This window comes from Pan troglodytes, chromosome 6 (genome assembly GCF_028858775.2).
Source record: "Pan troglodytes isolate AG18354 chromosome 6, NHGRI_mPanTro3-v2.0_pri, whole genome shotgun sequence".
Taxonomy (NCBI): Eukaryota; Metazoa; Chordata; class Mammalia; order Primates; family Hominidae; genus Pan; species Pan troglodytes.
Window position 1 is genome coordinate 156,192,529 of NC_072404.2, and position 15,408 is coordinate 156,207,936.

Consider the following 15,408-nt stretch of genomic DNA (forward strand, 5'->3'; position numbering starts at 1 on the left):
AAAATAACATTACCTTCAAATCCACTCTGAAGATCAAAGTCATCAAATGAAAAGTTTACTCTACTTCTTTATCTACATAATTCTCCATATCTTTCCCCATTCTTCTTCTACTCTCACTTCAGTGCTAATATTGGGTGTTTAGGGCCTTAGTCTACCATTCCCTCAGTTTTCTCTCATATCATCTACTTTTCCCTTTTCCTCTGTTTTCTCACTCTACTAATATGAGCAAGCCACTCCAACATATGTGCAAACCTCAACCACAACCACCACCACCATTTCTTTGGTTATTCAAGATGCTGCAGATACCAGATACCACTTCTTCAGGAGACAATTTTTCAAAAACCCTATTCCTTCTCATCAAAACTCTAAATATTTTTCAAAAAGTCTAATTCTAAGCTCTCTTTGTTAAAATCCAGAAGAGGTATCCTTTCTCTTTACCTCCTTTAGAATATTTTATCATACTCTTCTTTATATGGCAAATTTTTCTCAACTTCAAAATAATTTTGTGAGGATTAAATGAGATAATACAAGTAAAACAAATTATTGTAGAGACTACCACATAGCAAAAATCCAATAAATATTTGTATTAGTAATAATTGATAACCTGGGAGGCGGAGGTTGCAGTGAGTTGAGATCACGCCACTGCACTCCAGCCTGGCAACGAGAGCAAGACTCCATCTCAAAAAAAAAAAAAGAATCTAAGAAGACTTAATATCATTAAAATGACAACGCTTTCCAAGTTGATCTACAGATTCAATGCAATCCTTCTCAAAATCTCAATTCTTTTTTGTAGAAACTGACAAGCTGATCTTAAAATTCATATGGAAATACAACGGACTTGAAATTATCAAAACAATCTTATAAAAGAAAAAAGAAGTTGGAGGACTTATACTTCCTGATTCCAAAACTTAACTATAAAACTATAGTAATCAAGACAGCGTAATAATTTTGGAATAAGAACACACACATAGAACAGAAAAGAACAAGGTACAACTAGTAAATCCATAAAGGCAAAAAGTAGATCAGTGGTTGTCAGGGGCTGGAGGGAATGACTTCCAATGCATGAAGGGTTTCTTTGTGGGAATGATAAAAATATTTTAGAATCAGATAGTGGTGACAGTTGTCCATTGTGTAAATACACTAAGAACCACTGAATTACGCACTTTAAAAAAAGTGAATAATATAGTATGTGAATTATTTCTCAATAGAACAAGAAATAAAACCTTACATTTACAGTCAATTGATTTTTTTTTTTTACAAAGCCAGCAAGACAATTCAATGGAGAAAGAATGGTCTCTTCAACAACTGGCGCTGGAACAACTGAATATCCACACACAGAAGAATGAAGTTGGGCTACTACCTCACAACATATCCAAAAACTAACTCGAAATAGGCCAGGCATGTTGGCTCACGCCTGCAATCCCAGCTCTTTGGGAGGTCAACGCTGGAGGATCACTCGAGGCCAGGAGTTCAAGACCTGACTGGGCAACATAGACTCCATCTTTACAAAAATTAAAAACAAAACAAAATGGGTCACATATCTATTATATAATTGAGCACCCTCATTTTTCTAAGAAAAAGTTTAATTAAATTTTTTTCTTTCCTCCTCCTCCCCACTTCCTACTTAGCTCTTTAGAAATGCAATTATATGCCAGGGGTGGTGGCTCACACCAGTAATCCCAGTACTTTGGGAGGCCAAGGCAGGCAGATCACTTGAGCCCAGGAGTTTGAGGCTAGCCTGGGCAACATGGTGAAACCCCATCTCTACAAAAAATATGAAACTTGGCTGGGCATGGTGGCATGCACATATAGTCCCAGCCACCCAGGAGGCTGAAGCGGGAGGATCGCCTGAGCCCAGGAGGTAGAGGCTGCAATGAGCCAAGATCATGCCACTACACTCCAACCTGAGTGACAGAATGAGATTCTGTTTCAAAAAGAAAAAGATAAAAGAATAAAAGAAATGCAATTATGGCCTTTTATCTCCTTTTCACCAGACATTCCCTACAAGGCAAGTTCATCTAATTATGTGCTTAGACAATCCTGAGTGGAACTCTCACCCGTCAGGAGGTTGCCTCAAGAGGTAACAGTTGATCTACAACCAAAAGTAAGACTGCTAGAGTTTTCAGCCACCTCTGAGGTATTTTTGCCCATGAAGCCACCAACTTGACTGCCTGAGAGAGAAGGCACCGAAGGGAATATGCAGATCTTCCACCCGCTCATTTCTGCCCCCGTGTAGGCACCTTCTTTAAAAGCACCCACTTTCTGCTCCAACAGGGAAGCAGTACCCTTAAGGCAGGAAGCCTGTACGTCTTCTTCCTTTAAGCTAACTTTGGAATAAAAAAGTCACTTTATACTAGACTTTGCTCTTACTAATTGGACTCTGCAGGCAGCAAGCAACTAAACCTGTTTTGGCTATATAACTAATACTATAAAACTCTTAGGAAAAAAACACAGGAGTAAATCATCCTGACCTTTGATTAGGCAATGGTCTCTCATATATGATACACCAAAAGCACAGCAACCACAGAAAATAGATAAATTGGAATTCCATCCACATTTAAACTTTTGTACTTCAAAAGACAAAATTGAAAGAGTGGGAAAAAATACCACAGAATGGGAGAAAATATTTGCAAGTCATGGATCTACTATCTAGAATATATAAAGAACTCCTGGCCAGGTGCGGTGGCTCACACCTGTAATCCCAGCACTTTGGGAGGCCAAGGCGGGAGGATCGCTTGAGTCCAGGTGTTCGAGACCAGCCTGGGCAACATGGCAAATCCCCATCTCTACAAAAAATACATAAATTATCCGGGCACAGTGACGCATGCCTGTAGTCCCAGCTGCCCGGGAGGCTGAGGTGGGAGGATGGCTTGAGCCTAGGAGGTGGAGGTTGCAGTCAGTCAAGATGGCGCCCCTGCATTCCAGCCTGGGTGACTCTGCCATCTTGGCTCACTGCAACTTCCACCTCCCAGGCTCAAGCGATCCTCCCATCTCAGCCTCCCGGGCAGGTGGGACTACAGGCATGCACCACCACGCCTGGATAATTTTTGTATTTTTTGTAGAGACAGGGTTTCGCCATGTTGCCTAGGCTGATCTCGATCTCCTGGACTCAAGTGATCCATCCACCTCAGCCTCCCAAAGTGCTGGGATTACAGGTGTGAGCCACCATGCCTGGCCTAAAGAACTCTTACAACTCAGTAATAAAAGGACAAACCCAGTTTTTTTAAGTGGGCAAAGGATTTGAATAGACATTTCTCCAAAGAAGATATACAAATGGCTAACAAGAACATGAAAAGATGTTCTATATTATTAGTCATTAGGAAACTGCAAATCAAAACCAAATGAAATACCAATTCACACCTACTAAGATGGCTTTAATTAAAAAAACAAATAGATAATAACAAGTGTTGATGAGGATGGAGAGAAACTGTAACCCTCATACATTGCTGTTAGGAATACAAAATAGTGCAGCAACTTTGAAAAACTGTCTGGCAGTTAGTTCCTCAAAGTGTAAAACAGAGTTACCACAAGACCCAGCAATTCTATTCCTAGGCATACAGCCAGGAAAAATGAAAATATATCTACACAAAAACTTGCACGTGAATGTTCATGGTGGCATTATTCATAATGGCAAAAACATATAAGTAGCCCAAATGTTCATCAGTTGATGAATGGATAAACAAAACATGATATATGTGTATGATGAAATATTCAGCCATAACAAGAAATGAAGTACTGATACATACTACTACATAAACAAACTTTGGAAACATTACATTAAGTAAAAGCAGCCAGTCACAAAAGGCCACATAATATAATTCTATTTATATGAAATATTTAAACCAGCAAATCCATAAAGGCAAAAAGTAGATCAGTGGTTGTCAGGGGCTGCAGGGAATGACTACCAATGCATAAAGGGTTTCTTTTGGGGAGTGATAAAAATGTTTTGGAATAAGACAGTGGTGAATATAGTAAAAACCACTGAATTACACAGTTTTAAAAAGTTAATCGTATAGTATGTGAATTATTTCTCAATTAAAATAGAAGGGAAAAAATCTAAGGATCTATTTAATTTCAATGTAATGAGAAAAAGCAGCGAAATAAACATTTTATTTTTTATCATTTAGTTAATTAAATTTAGTCTAATTATTCTTACTCTCACAAGATACAATGAAATCTTACAAACTGCCCATAAATGATATATAATGGACTGTTCTGCATTCCACAGGAAGCATCCAGCTTCCAGTATTCATTTCATTGAAGGGTTTGACACAATGCCTCTGTATTATTCTAGGTTCTATATAGACTAAAAATCAGAAAGGCTGCCAAGCGTTAAGAATGATACGGTGATTAAACGCATGGGCTGTAAATTCAGAATGTCTGGGATTCAAACCTTGGCTACCATTTACAAGTTGTGTAACCTTGGCCATATTATTAAATCCCTCTGTGCCTGAATTGCTTCATTTATAAAATGAAAATGAGAATAGTTAAGTGTAACTCAAAGGGTAGGCTGAAGATTAAATGAACTAATATATGATTAGTACCTGATACATAGTAAGTACTCAGTAAATGTCAGGAGCTGTTACTGTCTTCATCAGTCTACAGGGGACTGTAGGATTCAACCATAAATTCTGAAGTAGTTAGGACTCAGCTGTAGGGTGATTACAGAGACAGTATCCCTTCATCTCTGGGCTCCAATAAATCAAGTACAGAAAGAAGAATCTACTACTAGAAAAGCATCTAGCATTATATCTTACACATAGAAGGCATTCCAATAATTTGTTGGATAAATGAATATGCAAACACTGAGAGGAAATGAAGAAACTCTGGGGAACAACTTTTCAGAGTAAATTTATCTTTTCTTCCTTTGGATGATGGTAGAAAAAAGGGAACCAAAGATCAACTGAGAAGACAAATTTGAAATTCTTTAGAGTACTGTATCTCATATTTCACTGTAGTTATCATCAAGGGAATCAATAGAATGTTAACTGTTATCTGCCAGTAGGAGAACATCTAGAACTGAAAAGATGGCTTTTAAATAAATTAGTACGTGGGAAAAAGAAAATCAAGAGGATTTCTGATGGTGGTGTAACCAATTTCTCTGTTTTGCTACAATGAAGAGAAGAAGCAAGAATAAGTAGTTGAAGATTTATCTTCCTATAGAAACTTAAAAGGGGCTTCTGTTGAAATGTTATAGAATAAAATAATCATAGCACAACTTCTACTTGACAGCATACAAACTAATCTGAAGAAAAACTGTGAACACTGGAAATTTTTGACTTATTAGACTCTTACTTCAGGAAATGTAAGCATAGTCACTGGTATAGGGGTGATATGTGACCTCATTCTAGTCAATGAGATATAAAAGGAAGAGTTATAGAGGATTTTTGAGAAAGATTTTCTTCCTAGCAAGAGCTTAGTATACAAGAGAACTTCTCTGTTCTCTGCTTTCTGCTTTGAGGAGTTGTATGAGGGAAAGATCTTAAAAATCTGCTGTGGTCTTGACAGAAAGCTAAAGGGACTATAGCGATTCAACCAAGTATCTGACAACTGAGCTGTGTAGAACTAGTCTTACAATAATTTACCTCTATGCTTCTTGCTATGTGAAAGGAAATGAAAATCCCTATTTGTTCCAGAAACTTATTCTTGAAGGGTTCTGTTTCTTGCAGTTAAACGCATTTATAATTTTTATGGATTGGGATTTATTCCTTAATTTTTCTCATGTTTCCTCTAAAATTTCCCATCTCTCTGCTTTTACTCTGCTTTCTAGAACATTTATCTTCCAATATTTATTTTTCAACATTTATTTATATATATACAACACATACATATATACACATGTACATACCTGTATGTCTGTATATACATATATTTTTAAAAATTTCTGGGCTGGGCACAGTGACTCATGCCTATAATCCCAGCACTTTGGGAGGCTGAGGCGGGCGGATCACGAGGTCAGGAGATCGAGACCATCTTGGCTAACACAGTGAAACCCAGTCTCTACTAAAAATACAAAAACAAAATTAGCTGGGCGTGGTGGCGGGCGCCTGTAGTCCCAGCTACTCGGGAGGCTGAGGCAGGAGAATGGCGTGAACCCGGGAGGTGGAGCTTGAAGTGAGCCGAGATCGCACCACTGCACTCCAGCCTGGGTGACAGAGCAAGACTCCATCTCAAAAAAAGAAAAATAATAATAAAAATTTAAAAATTCTAGTTATTAATCGGAATTAGTTTAGCCTGTGCAGTCTAACCCTAGCCAACAGGGGAATGACACAGCAGCAAGAGCCACATGCATATGGGATAAGAACCCCTTCCCCTCCCTTGTCCAAGTGTGCGCTCACCATTGCTCCATCTGTAAGGGTGCACCCTTCTATAGACGTAACTTGCCTTGCTGAGAATTAAAAAGAAAATTAAAAAAAATAAAAATAAAAATAAATTTCTGGCTATTGTATTTTTAATTTCCAAGAGGTCTTTCTTGTTCTCTGTTACTTTTGCTTCTTTAGTATTGCTACAAAGCAAGACAGGACTAATAGATCTTATCTCTGATGCTAATTATAGTTATTTTTAAGTTTTATTCTGTTTTCTGCACTGTTTCTGAGTTTCTGTTGACCATTTCTGCTGCTGTCTTTCCTGTTGACAGCTTTCTTTAAATATCTGGTTATTCTTAACTGTCCACTCATATTTCAGAGTTAAGAATTCTTAAGATATCGGTATTAACCAAAGCAATCTACAGATTCAATCCAATCCCTATCAAAATCCTGATGACCTATTTGTAGAAAGAGAAACATCCTTTATAAAATTCACATGGAGGCCGAGCACAGTGGCTTGCACCTGTAATCCCACCACTTTGGGAAGCCAAGGCAGGTGGATCACTTGAGGTCAGGAGTTCGAGATTGGCCTGGTCAACATGGTGAAACTCCGTCTCCACTAAAAATACAAAAGGTAGGCATGGTGGCAGGTGCCTGTAATCCCAGCTACTCAGGAGGCTGAGGCACGAGAATCACTTGAACCTGGGAGGTGGGTTGCAGTGAGCCAAGATCACACCACTGTACTCCAGCCTGGGTGACAAAGTGAGACTCCATCTCAAAAAAAAAAAAAGGAATCTCAAGGGATCCTGAATAGCCAAAACAATTTTGAAAAAGAACAAAGTTGGAGAACTCACATTTCCTGATTTCAAAACTTACTACACAAAGCTAGGGTAATCAAAACAGTATGATGACAGCATAAAGACAGACATATAGACCAATGGAATAGAAAGCCCAGAAATAAACTCTTGCATATATAGTCAAATGGTTTTCGACAAGGGTGCCAAGGCCATTCAGTCTTTTCCACAAATGATGCTGAGAAAACTGGGTATCCATATGCAAAAGAACGAAGTTGGACCCTTACCTTACATCATATAAAAATTAACTCAAAATGGATCAAAGACCCAAATGCAAGAGCATTTGGGAGAAGAATGTCATGGCATTGGATTTGGTGATGATTTCTTGGATATGATATCAAAGGCAAGAGCAACAAAAAGAAAAATAGATAATTTGGACTAAAAAACTATAAGCAGAGTAAAAAGGGAACCCACACAATGGGAAAAATATTTGCAAATTAAATATCCAATAAGAACTGATATCTAGAATATATAAAGAACTACGCTCAATAACAAGAACAAAAAAAACAATCCAATTAAAAAATGGACCAAGAACTTAAATCAGACATTTCTCAAAAAAGATATACAAATGGCCAATAAGCACATAATAAAAGGCTCAACATTGTTAGTCATCAGGAAAATGCAAATCAGCACCATAATAAGGTATCACTTCACGCACATGAGGCTATGTTTTTTTTGTTTTGCCTTGTTTTGTTTTGTTTTGTTTGAGACGGAGTCTTATTCTGTCCCCCAGGTTGGAGTGCAGTGGCATGATCTCGGCTCACTGCAACCTCTTCTCCCAGATTCAAGCGATTCTCCTGCCTCAGCCTCCTGAATTGCTGGGATTACAGGTGTGCACCACTACACACACCTGAAATTTTTGTATTTTTTAGTAGAGACAGGATTTCATCATGTTAGTCAGGCTGGTCTCAAACTCCTGACCTCGTGATCCGCCCACCTTAGCCTCCCAAAGTGCTGGCATTACAGGTGTGAGCCACCGCGCTCAGCCTAGGCTATGGTTTTTTTAATCAACCGAAAATAATAAGTGTTGGTAAGGATGTAAAAAATTAGAACCCCATGCGATGCCAGTAGGAATATAAAACAGGGCAGGTGCTACAGAAAAAGGTGTGGCAACTCCAGAAAAAATAATCATAAAATCACCATGTGATCCTGCAATTCTACTCCTGGTATATACCCCAAAGAAGTAAAAGGAACTCAGATACTCGTACACCCATGTTCACAGCATTATTGATAACAGCCAAAATGTAGAAGCAACCCAAGTGTCCACTGATGGATGAATGGATAATCAAAATATGGTAAATACATACAATGAATGGATTATTATTCAGCCTTAAAAAGGAAAAAAAATTTGATATATGCATTATCCTTGTTGCAACATGGATAAACCTCAAAGACATTAAGCTAAATGAAATAAGCCAGTCACAAAAGGACAAATATTATATGATTCCATTAACATGAAGTTCCTAGAGTAGTCCAATTCATAGATCATAGAGACAGAAAGTAGAATGGTGGTTGCTACGAACTAGAGAAAGAAGGAAATAGAGATTTAGTGTTTAAAGGCTAGAGAGTTTCAGTTTTGGATGATAAAATTTCTAGAAATGGATGGTGGTGAAGGATACACAAAAACATGAATGGACTTAATGCCACAGAACCATATACTTAAAAATGGTTAAAATGGTAAATTTTGTTAGGCATATTTTACCCCAATAAAAAAAAAAAAGTGTTAAGGAATCTTAAATGGCAGATGAGAAACCTGCAGAACGGTGGGTCTCAGTGAGTAATGAGTAGATCTAGCTCTTCACTGATGGGCCTTTAAATATCAGTATGTACAGGTCTTTTCTCTTGGGCTGGTTAGAGTCCATTCATAGTATATAAAATGGTGATGGCCAGGCACGGTGGCTCACGCCTATAATCCTAGCACTTAGGGAGGCCGAGGCAGGTGGATGACTTCAGGTCAGGAGTTTGAGACAAGCCTGGCCAACATGGTGAAACCTGTCTCCACTAAAAATACAAAAATTAGTCGGGAGTCGTAGCGCACACCTGTAATCCCAGCTACTTGAGAGGCTGACGCAGGAGAATCACTTGAACCCAGGAGAGGAGGCTGCAGTGAGCTGAGATCGCGCTACTGCATGCCAGACTGGGCAACAGAGCGAGACTCCATCTCAACAAAAAATAAAAAAATAAAATGGTGATAAGTGCAATGTTCTAAAACTCATTTATATGTTCATTGTCTATATATCCATCCCCTCATTAAAATATAAGCTTAAAAAGGCGGAGATTGTTGGCCATTTTTTAAAAAATTGCTATTCCCGGCCAGGCACGGTGGCTCACGCCTGTAATCCCAGCACTGTGAGAGGCCAAGGGGGGCAGATCACCTGAGGTCAGGAGTTTGAGACCAGACTGGCCAACATGCTGAAACCCTGTCTCTACTAAAAACACAAAAATTAGCTGGGTATGGTGGTGCATGCCTGTAATCCCACCTACTTGGGAGGCTGAGGTAGGAAAATTGCTTGAACCCGGGAGGTGGAGGTTGCAGTGAGCCAAGATCGTGCCACTGCACTCCAGCCCAGGAGACAGCAAGACTCCATCTCAGGGGGAAAAAAAAAAAGACAGACAATTGCTATTCCCCAAGGCCTAGAGCAGTACAAGATAAATCAACTATTTATAGAATTCGTAATATTTGAATCAGGAACTATGTTATTTCATAATTATAAACTCAATTAATCCTTAACTTACCCAAGATGTGATATTATTCCCACTTTACTAATGAGGTGGGGTATAAGAAGGCTGGATATCTTGAGTACAGAAACTAAGCCAGAGTTGGGATTCAAACATGGAGTCTGTATGACTCCATGGCTCATCGTAATTATTATATTATACTGCTGCCTTCAGTGTGTGTGTATGTACATGTGTATATGCATACCTTTGCATACTACATACACATAATACACACACATTGTATACCACAAGTCCCCAAGATAAGAATCTGTTTTACCACAAGCTAATAATATAACCTGTGAGTTATGGTCTGATGTATGCTGTCCTACTCAGATTTAATTTTAATAAGTAGTTCAATTTTGTGTGTCTAATTCTAAAAGAACAAACCAAAAAGACTGTATCTAATAAAAGGTCCATAAATTATGTTACTAAGAATGGCTGAAGGGAATAGAAATATTTAGCCCAAATAAGAAAAGCTGTCTGGGGGGTGAGGGTGGGGAAAGAGCGAGACAATGTCATGATAAAGGCAGAATAAGATAGAGATCAAGAACACAGATTTCTGACTTAGATATCTGCCTTCTTTCCTAACTAGCAGTGTCACCTTAGTTAAGTTACTTAACCTCTCTGTTTTTTCACTTGTAAAATGGGAATAACAAAAATATCCAGTACCTAGTATCTTGCTCAAAGTAACTATAAGAAATGAGTTAAGCAATAAAATACATTTAACACAGTACTGGGCACAGAATAAGAGGCTCTAAGGTTTGTTGTTAGTGATCAGTCTTCAAATAGTAAAAAGCCTGAAGAGTTATGTGAGGAGGGGGCAGTGAATCACTGCTATAGTGGGGACATAGCTATTGAGGCAAATGAATTACATCTCAGCATGGGTTCAAAGTCTCCAAGACATAGAAATGGTTGGAAGAAAAACTGCTGGTTATATTGTCTAATTCTGATTAATAAAAAATTGCCATTCTCATTAGCAGTACTTGCTTCCTTATGACACCTTTGATCAGCCTCCTAATAATATATGTATAGAAGACAGCACAGGCTATTGGGAAGTACACTAAATAGTAATGAGAAATAAGAATTCTAGTCCTAGCTTTGATATTAACTAGGAGTGTGATATGGGATGAGCCACATGAAGAAGAGGAGAAAGAAAACAGCATATTAGCTGTTATTTCCAAACTTCCAAGTTTACTTCAGAAATATAAACTTAACTTTCTCATAAAATCCTTAAGACTTAACTTGCCCTTCAAAAAGTAATTAAATTACTAAGTTACAAATTTAGCTCAGAAGTCTTTCAATCTGTGCTTAAAAATCTCTGGTATTTGGAGCCAAGTGGCAACCTGATCATTTCTAATTTAGAGTTCTCTATCTCCTTGCCTCACTAGTGATGACAGCTGAGCCAGCTTTTATAAAGAAAGGGTGTGTAGGGTAGTAGTGAGCAGTGTGGGCTGTAGAGCCTTACCACCTAGATTCTGTAACACCTTGTTGGCTGTGGAGTCTGACTGACTACTTAAGAAAACTAATGCTAAGAAAGCTCATCTGTGATTATAACAGCACCTACTAACTCATAGGATTAATGAATATAAATTTACAATTATGCTCAAGGCTTGACACAAACCTCAAGGCATTATTAAACAGTAAAGCTAAACAATGTTGAGCTATTTAAAAATTACAAATTTTACCTATAAGGAAGCAGAAACCAATTTTGGGGAAACTCATTCTGGAAAAAATATTTTAAAAAATTACCCCATTTTCCAATATGGTAACTGGTTTGCTGAGCTCCAAAACTGTGCTTTCTCTTTAAAAAAAAAAAAAAAAAAAAAAAAATTGGCTGGGCACAGTGGCTCACACCTGTAATCCTAGCACTTTGGGAGGCCAAGTGGGTGGATCACAAAGTCAGTTCGAGACCAGCCTGGCCAATATGGTGAAACCCCATCTCTACTAAAAATAGAAAAACTTAGGTGGACGTGGTAATGTGCGCCTGTAGTCCCAGCTGCTCAGGAGGCTGAGGCAGGACAATCGTCTGAAGCTGGGAGGTGGAGGTTGTAGTGAGCTGAGATTGTGTCACTGCACTCCAGCCTGGGCGACAGAGCGAGACTCCGTCTCAAAAAAAAATAAATAAAATAAAAATAAAAATAAAAATTTAATTCAGAGTAATACCTTGAAATTTATATCACTTCCCCCTTAGTTCTGATGTTTTCTAAATTATAAAATACATGTTTATTATAACAAGTGACACAAAACAAGATTAAGAAGTATAATACAGGCAAAGCTAATTCTCTCTTCCCAAATCTATTCCTAATCCCACCTCCTAAAATAATCAAGATTATCAGTACAAATGTTTTTATAAGTTCATTTTTTTTTTCAAAATTACTAGATATGATACTCAAAAGCTTACCTCCAGATATATTGATGGTGGATTATGCTCCCCACCAAATTTGTCCAATAGGGCCTCTATATGTTCCTGTGTCAACTTAATCATTTGTTTGATATTCCACACCTAAAAAATATTTCAAAAGAATTTAAATAAAAATCACTTAGTATATGAATTAGAAATATTTTAACGTAGACAACTACATCACAGTAACTGCCAGTGTTCCTCAAATTTTGAGCTTAGAGATCATTTAGTACAGTGGTTTTTCTCTTTTATTATGAAACATCTTTAAATTTTTTTCTACACTAGTAATACAACGTATTCTCAACTATAAAAGATTCAAATAATACATGAATATTCAGAATAAACCATGAAATTTCTCTTCATCTTCCTCACATTCCCAGGCCCCCTTTCAAAAAGGTTAAGTTCTGTTTATGGTTTGGTGAGCAGCCTTCCATGTCTCCCTTTTACTCATGGAAAAAACATTAAGACATACATATATGAAATGTACATATATAATTAAATACTATATATAAAATACTTTTAACACTTGCTTTTTTCATGGAGTAATGTCTCAGAAGTCTCTCCACGTCAATATGCATATATTTTACTCCCTAATGGTTATATAGCATTCATTTCATAGCATTGCACTGCTTATTTCAACAGTCTCTAAACTTCAGTGGTATCCAGGGGTTAGGTGGGCATAGACAATTTTAAGAGAATTTCCAGATCCTCAAGTTTTATCTGTATGCTCCCTGATTGATCTGCTTAAGAACTGGTTCTCCTTGTCTACTTCCTCTTTTAAAATAATTATTTTCCACTTTATAAAAGAAAGGCAAAGTTCTTTTCCACCTCAAATACTACTAAGATGCACCATTCTGAGACGTATAAATTCCAAAGTACCTAACAAATAGACAATTAAATAGGGAAATTCCTTGAGAGAAAAGGGGGAAAAATTAAGAGCAGGACCATATTTTATCAATGAAACAAATTTGTGGCAAGGCTCCAAGCCTTACCCATCTATCCAGCCAGCCAGACTAGAATCCAGAAGTTTAGTGGTTATTAAAAGGCACATATTAGTATATCTATTTTAAGATAAATAAGTAATCAGGTTTTTTTCTTAATAAAAAAGAATAACAGTCCAATTTGTCTGGTTTGATAGTGAGAACTGGCTATTAGGTTATACGGAAGATTCTATTTCTAAGTTGAATGATCTAAATCTGCAGCTTTAAGGCTTGTCCAAAAAATGTATTTAACATAAATATAACACACAGTAGAAATTATGGCCTTTTAAACTATTCAAAGTTATAATGAAAAAATGTCAGATATCAATTTTTAAATGTACTGGGAAATAAATGAAAAAAAGAGTTCCAAATCTCTTGGTTTATTTAATAATTTCCTTACTAAAGGACATTTAGATTATTCCATTTCCTCAACATCAAACAATACTCCAACAAATAGTTCTGAACTGCTTTTCAGAGTAAAAGCGCAAGTTTTATTTTTTGGTATCTAGGTATAGGATTCCAGGATTGAAGGATATACCTATTTTAAAATTTAATAAATATGCCAAATGGTCTTCCAAAAGAAGAAATGTATCAAGTCAAGTCCCTATCTGCAGGGTATAAGTCCACTCTTTTCCCCACAATCTCACCAACACCCAGCACAATCACACTTCTAAACTTTTGCCAGTCTGAAAGGGAAAAGGCAATCATGTTTTAATTTGTATTTCTTACAAAGTTGAGCACTTTTTATGCTTACTGGCCATTTGAGATTTTGGAAAATTCCCTATACTGTACTCCCTTTTATTCTATTGAGTTGTTTGTTTTTTCCATATTCATTTATAGATAGTCTTTATTCTGGATATTAATCTTTATTCTTCTACAAATGTTAAGGTCTTTCAATTGTTTTTCATGACTCTTGTCATATAAAGTCTTGCTACTCAAAGTGTGGGTCCACAGACCAGAAGCAGCAGCATCTTCTGAAAGACTGTGAGAACAGCAGAAGCTGGCCTAGCATAGTGGCTCACATCTGTAATCCCAACACTCTGGGAGGCCGAGGCAGGTGGATTGCTTGAGCCCAGGAGTTCACAACCAGCCTGGGCAACATAGCAAAACCCCATCTCCATAAAAAATACAAAAATTAGCCGGGCATGGTGGTGCATGCCTGTAGTCCCAGGTACTCAGAAGGCTGATGTGGGAGGATTACTTGAGCCCAGGAGGTTGAGGCTGCGGTGAGCCATGAGTGCACCACTACACTCCGACCTGGGCAACATAGTGAGACTCAGTTTCTACCGCCGCCCCACAACCTGCCAAAAAAAAAAAAAAACACCAAAAAACAAACAAACAAACAAAACACACAGCAGAAGCTCAAGCTCCATCTCAGATCTACTGAACTTTAACAAAATGATTCATATGCATATTAAAGTCTGAGAAGCAATGATAGAGGTTCCAAATTGTTTTTCCAGTCAGGTATTTCAATGTTTTCTTTCATGATGCCTTTGCTAATTTTTCATATCTCGAAAAAGTGTCAGATGGCTTCTTTTGTCAAGCTACACTTACTCCCTAGGTGATCTCATCCAATCTTGTATCTTTATATGCCAACTATGAACTGATGAAGCCCAAAATTTAAAATCCAACTCTACCTTTTCCTCTCAACACCAGATTCCTAACTGCCTGCTGAATATGTCTACTAGTATACCTAATAGGCATTTCAAACTTAACATGTTCAAAGACTAACTTCTGATCTCCCCCATCACCCCCACAAAACTTGTTTTTCCTAGTCTCTTTACCTCAGAAAATAAGCTCCATTCTTTGAGTAAACCAAAAACTTCAGCATCATCCTTGACTCTTTTCTCACATCTGACAATCCATTTCAATCCATCTCCAAATCAAAATATATGTAGATATTAGTCACCTTCTCTACCTTTACCACCCTGGTCTAAGCCACCTTCATTTCTCTGTTAGTTTATTAACAAGAGTTTCTGAAATGGCCTCTCCTATTTCATGCCTAGAATGGCACAGTGGCTATTCTTCAAAAACTATAACTGCAGGCCGTGCATGGTGGCTCACGCCTGTAATCTCAGCACTTTGGGAGGCTGAGACGGGAGGATCGCAACATAGTAGGACCCTGTCTCTAAAAAAAAAAAAAAAAAAAA

The 15,408-nt window shown here is 37.6% G+C and overlaps 1 protein-coding gene across 5 annotated transcripts in view; it reads right to left on the minus strand.

Annotated features, from left to right (window-relative positions):
* The window catches only part of BRAF (B-Raf proto-oncogene, serine/threonine kinase), a 197,973-nt gene that overhangs the window by 111,376 nt on the left and 71,189 nt on the right, over window positions 1–15,408 (minus strand). For all 5 annotated transcript variants that reach the window (XR_010158687.1, XM_009454360.5, XM_016945457.4 and 2 more), the window contains exon 2: window positions 12,279–12,380. Coding sequence is in view for 4 of the 5 variants with exons in the window: in XM_009454360.5 (XP_009452635.3) it covers window positions 12,279–12,380 (102 nt within the window). In the remaining variant the exon portion in view is untranslated. The remainder of the gene's footprint in view (window positions 1–12,278; window positions 12,381–15,408) is intronic.